At 43.0% G+C, this 3,875-nt stretch overlaps 2 protein-coding genes across 3 annotated transcripts in view; both read left to right on the top strand.

Annotated features, from left to right (window-relative positions):
* LOC111661202 (N-formyl peptide receptor 1-like) overlaps positions 1–3,858 on the top strand; it is a 14,366-nt gene extending 10,508 nt beyond the window's left edge. For both annotated transcript variants that reach the window (XM_023414695.2, XM_023414696.2), the window contains exons 2-3: positions 1,417–1,594; positions 2,137–3,858. In XM_023414695.2, coding sequence (XP_023270463.1) covers positions 1,424–1,594; positions 2,137–3,030 — 1,065 coding nt within the window. In that variant the 5' untranslated portion in view covers positions 1,417–1,423 and the 3' untranslated portion in view covers positions 3,031–3,858. The remainder of the gene's footprint in view (positions 1–1,416; positions 1,595–2,136) is intronic.
* LOC111661204 (major histocompatibility complex class I-related protein 1-like) overlaps positions 1–3,875 on the top strand; it is a 124,696-nt gene that overhangs the window by 46,896 nt on the left and 73,925 nt on the right. The gene's annotated exons all lie outside the window — the stretch shown is intronic.

The following is a 3,875-nucleotide window of genomic DNA, read 5'->3' as shown; positions in this document are numbered from 1 at the left end:
CACACACACACACACACACACACACACACACACACACACACACACACACACACACACACACACACACTGGCACATTCTCAGACACTGAAGCGCAGTGACTCAGCTCGGCACATCTGACTCGTCAACATCACAAACCTGTGTTGATTCATTCGGTCTACAACTGTCTATTTTCAGAGCATCATTTGAAGACTAAAGCTTGTGATCAGAAAATCTGACTTGTTGAAGAGACATTGTGTCCTTTTACGAAGCTTGTGACTCTAATCTTATTTTCCTTCATCGTAACTCTTGGACAGTGTTTTTTGCATGAAAGTAGAAAGAGGAAGTGCCCCAAACCCACACTGCATTTGTGACCTCAAACATCAGCCTCTGAAATAGATCTGCTCCTTGCTAGAGATATGAACCTGCATTTAGCCTCATCACTGAAAAATTAAACAGGAAGGGAACACATAAGGAATCGAGTGTGTTTTTCGAGTGTGTTTTTCTCTATTGTGAATCTAATGATCTGAATGATGGTTGACTGCCTGTCACACAGAGGAAGGCAAACTACATTGTTGTGTTAGCTGGTGTTGAATGAGGATTTGTGGTTGTCACTCTGTGTTTCAGCTGACACAGATAACACAAGTAAAACCCTTCCTGCCTCCAGCTCCATATATATATATATATATATATACCTCCAGTATAAGTGCACCCATTTTTGAGGTGAAACTATAGGCACAGTTTGAACTTTAAGGTTGGGGGTTCACAAAAAAAATATAGAGGAAATGTAATGTGTACAACAGATGCTTTGTTTACATGAAAATTAATGGTCAGGTTACCAGCAGGTGCATTTTCATATCCTGATTAACATGTTTGATGAGTGATGAAATATTATGAGAAACCGAACAAACCGCAAAACCCACCAGTAAACCAGATCCCAGCTTTTAACGTTTCTCCAGAGATGAAGACCTAACGAGTTCCAGGTGTTTCCAGGTGTTTCCAGGACCGACTGGACCACATGCATATCTTTCCAAGCTTGAGTTCAGATTAAACCATGCCCACTTCCGAATTGGTTAGTTTTAGCGCTGGGGCTTCTTTTGTCACGTCAAGGCCGTCTTCATACGGAAGTGGGCGTGGTTTCACATAAACTGAGTTGGAAAAACAATAGATGCGATTGGACGGCGTTCGCTGCAGGAGCAGGTGCAGCTTCAGAGCTGTTGCAGCAACGATGCTGCCATTAACGTCAGCAGCAGCTGCAGTGATATTCTCACACCTATGGGTGTACCATGAATTTCCTATGATGCTATTGTGTAAAAAAGATACTTAACTTGAGTATTTAGTTTTTCTCCCCTTAAAACTCTCATGTTTTGCTCACTGTCTGTTAGAAACAGCAGTTACTATGATGGGTTATATTAGGTTTCATTTTGTCTCTGTTTGCAGCCACACTATGTCTCTCAATGGCTCTGTCGCCCTCAAGTCCTCCAACAATGACAAGGCGACAACAGTGGACATCGACGCCATCATGGACAACGTCACCATCGTTCTCTACACTCTGACTGTGGTTCTGGGCATCACAGGGAACTCTGTGGTGATCTGGGTGGCGGGATTCAAGCTCAAGGTGGATTTAAGATAGACGTGAAAGAAAGTCTGTCCACACTAGTTGAAAAATATACGTAATATATCATTACATATATTGACTCACAGGTGTCATTTGTCTTTTACTATTGGTGTTGGTGCTCTAGGAAATTTTCCTGAAACATATGTACTTTTACTTAAATTACATTTTAGATGCTGGATTTTTACTTTTATGAGAGTATCTTTACAGTGTGGTCTTACTACTTTCACTTGAATAAAGGATCTGAATACTTCCTTCACCACAGGGCTACATACTGTACATGACACTATGCTAACAGGCTGAAGGATAGAGCCAATTAGCCTTTATTCTATAGCACAGTATTATGAATTATAAATATGCAATTGAAATGTTATTTGTTACAAATTTAGAAACAGCAAGCGTTTCGCCATGTGCTGAGCCTACTGCTAAGGCATGAGTAGACAACAGCTGCTTGGGGGTAACTTTCCAATTTTTTTTTATGGATGTGGTACCTAACATTTCTCTTCCTTTCTTCTCTTTTCCTTTTTCTTTATCCTTTTCTTCAGCCAAAGGTCACCAACGTCTGGCTGGTGAATCTGGCGATAGCCGACCTGATCTTCTGCTTCACACGAGTCTTCTCCCTCACGAAGAAGCTCTTCTTTGACTACTGGCCCTTCGGTGTTTTCCTCTGCAAGTTCAACGGCTTCTTCAAATATGGCAACATGTTCTGCTCCGTCTTTCTTCTGGCTGTTATCAGTTTGGACCGAGCGTTCTGTGTCTGGCAGCCCGTCTTCGCCAAACGACGGCGCACCCTGTTGGTGGCGAGGGTGGTGGCCTTCTGCGTCTGGACCATGGCAGCGGTCTTCAGCACCCCGTACTTCGTCTACCGCCAAGTCTACCTGGGGAAGAACAACAAGAGTAAATGTTCTCTGGAAGTGAAGGAGGCAACGGAGGGGGACAACAGCACCAAACTGGCTCTCTACTCCATCCGCTTCATGTGTGGCTTCATGTTGCCTTTCATGGTCATCCTCATCTGTTACATCCTGGCCGGCGTGGGCATCCGACGCACCCGCCTGTCGGGGAAATCCCGCCCTCTACGTATATTAGCATCCCTAGTCATCGCGTTCTTCCTGTGCTGGGCGCCGTACCACTGCCTCCTGCTGGTCAAGATGGTGGACAGCAAGAACAAGGTGGTGAAGATCTGGCACCCTTTGGCGAAGGGCGTCGCCTACTTCAACAGCTGTGTGAACCCGCTGTTGTACTTCTGCATGGGGCTGGATGTGAGGGGGCGGTTCAAGCAGAGTCTGGCGGGGGTGTACAAGAGGGCTCTGGCGGACGACGTGGACGGACAGACAACTCAGTCCAACGAGCGCTCTTTGGACGACAGCAGCGGGTCGAGACACACCAATGTCGTGGTGGCAGGGAGGAGCCAGACGTCAGTGGATGTAGCCAATGTCTGAGTCTCTCCCAGTGGTCGCCAAGCTCAGAGGATCATACACGTGGTTTTTCATGTTTTAGTGGAAGTTAAGCATCAAACATGTTTCAGAGGGAAACCAAATCAGTGTACAGGGTATAATCACTAGGTGAATGTATGTTTGTATGAGAGGGAGGCTGGGGAAAAGAGGGATGTATTCTCAAAAATTACATATATCAACATATATTTGGCATATACCAAGAAGAATGAAACACTTAGTGAAGACACAACATTAGAGCTTGGGAAATGGAATTTAAATGCATTTAATTCATTATTTAACTTTTTAAAAACCAACAATCCTTAAGATTTAAGGTGTCGGTTGTGTGCAGTCTTTACCTACATCATACCTGGGTTATTTTAAAAAGAATGTATGACAGGGAATGATGTTTTAGCTGATTACAGTCAGAGTTAGATTGTCTTTAACTTCCTTTGGGTGGAAGTAATGTATTTAAGAGAGAAACAGAATCAGTGGGCGGGGTATAATTATCTAAGGGATTAAAATCAGATCCTTCAGATAGGATTTGATGCTCAGAAGTTGTTGTTTCTTTTACTTAGTTTAGGAACAAGAGTGAGATTAGGTTAGACCCCCTACTCTCTGGAAATGAGTATGAAGTTTTAGCATCTGAAATCTAAATACAGACCTAATATGTCAGCAAATGTATTTTGATATGATTGCTAGGGTTAGGTAGTCACTCAAAACCAGAAGTTATTGGTTTCTATTTATGTTTATAATATTTTACAGGGATGTAAAAGAGAAGGATTTTGATATAAAAATACTCAAACACCAAATAGCACAACTAGCTGCAAAGAAACAAGTCCAATCTATTGATT

The sequence above is a fragment of the Seriola lalandi genome, unplaced genomic scaffold, assembly GCF_002814215.2.
Source record: "Seriola lalandi dorsalis isolate HSWRI2012SDOR001 ecotype SW California unplaced genomic scaffold, Sedor1 jcf7180002054538, whole genome shotgun sequence".
NCBI classification, from domain to species: Eukaryota; Metazoa; Chordata; class Actinopteri; order Carangiformes; family Carangidae; genus Seriola; species Seriola lalandi.
The sequence above is the reverse complement of the archived record's forward strand: the minus strand, read 5'-3'. Positions and strand labels throughout refer to the sequence as shown.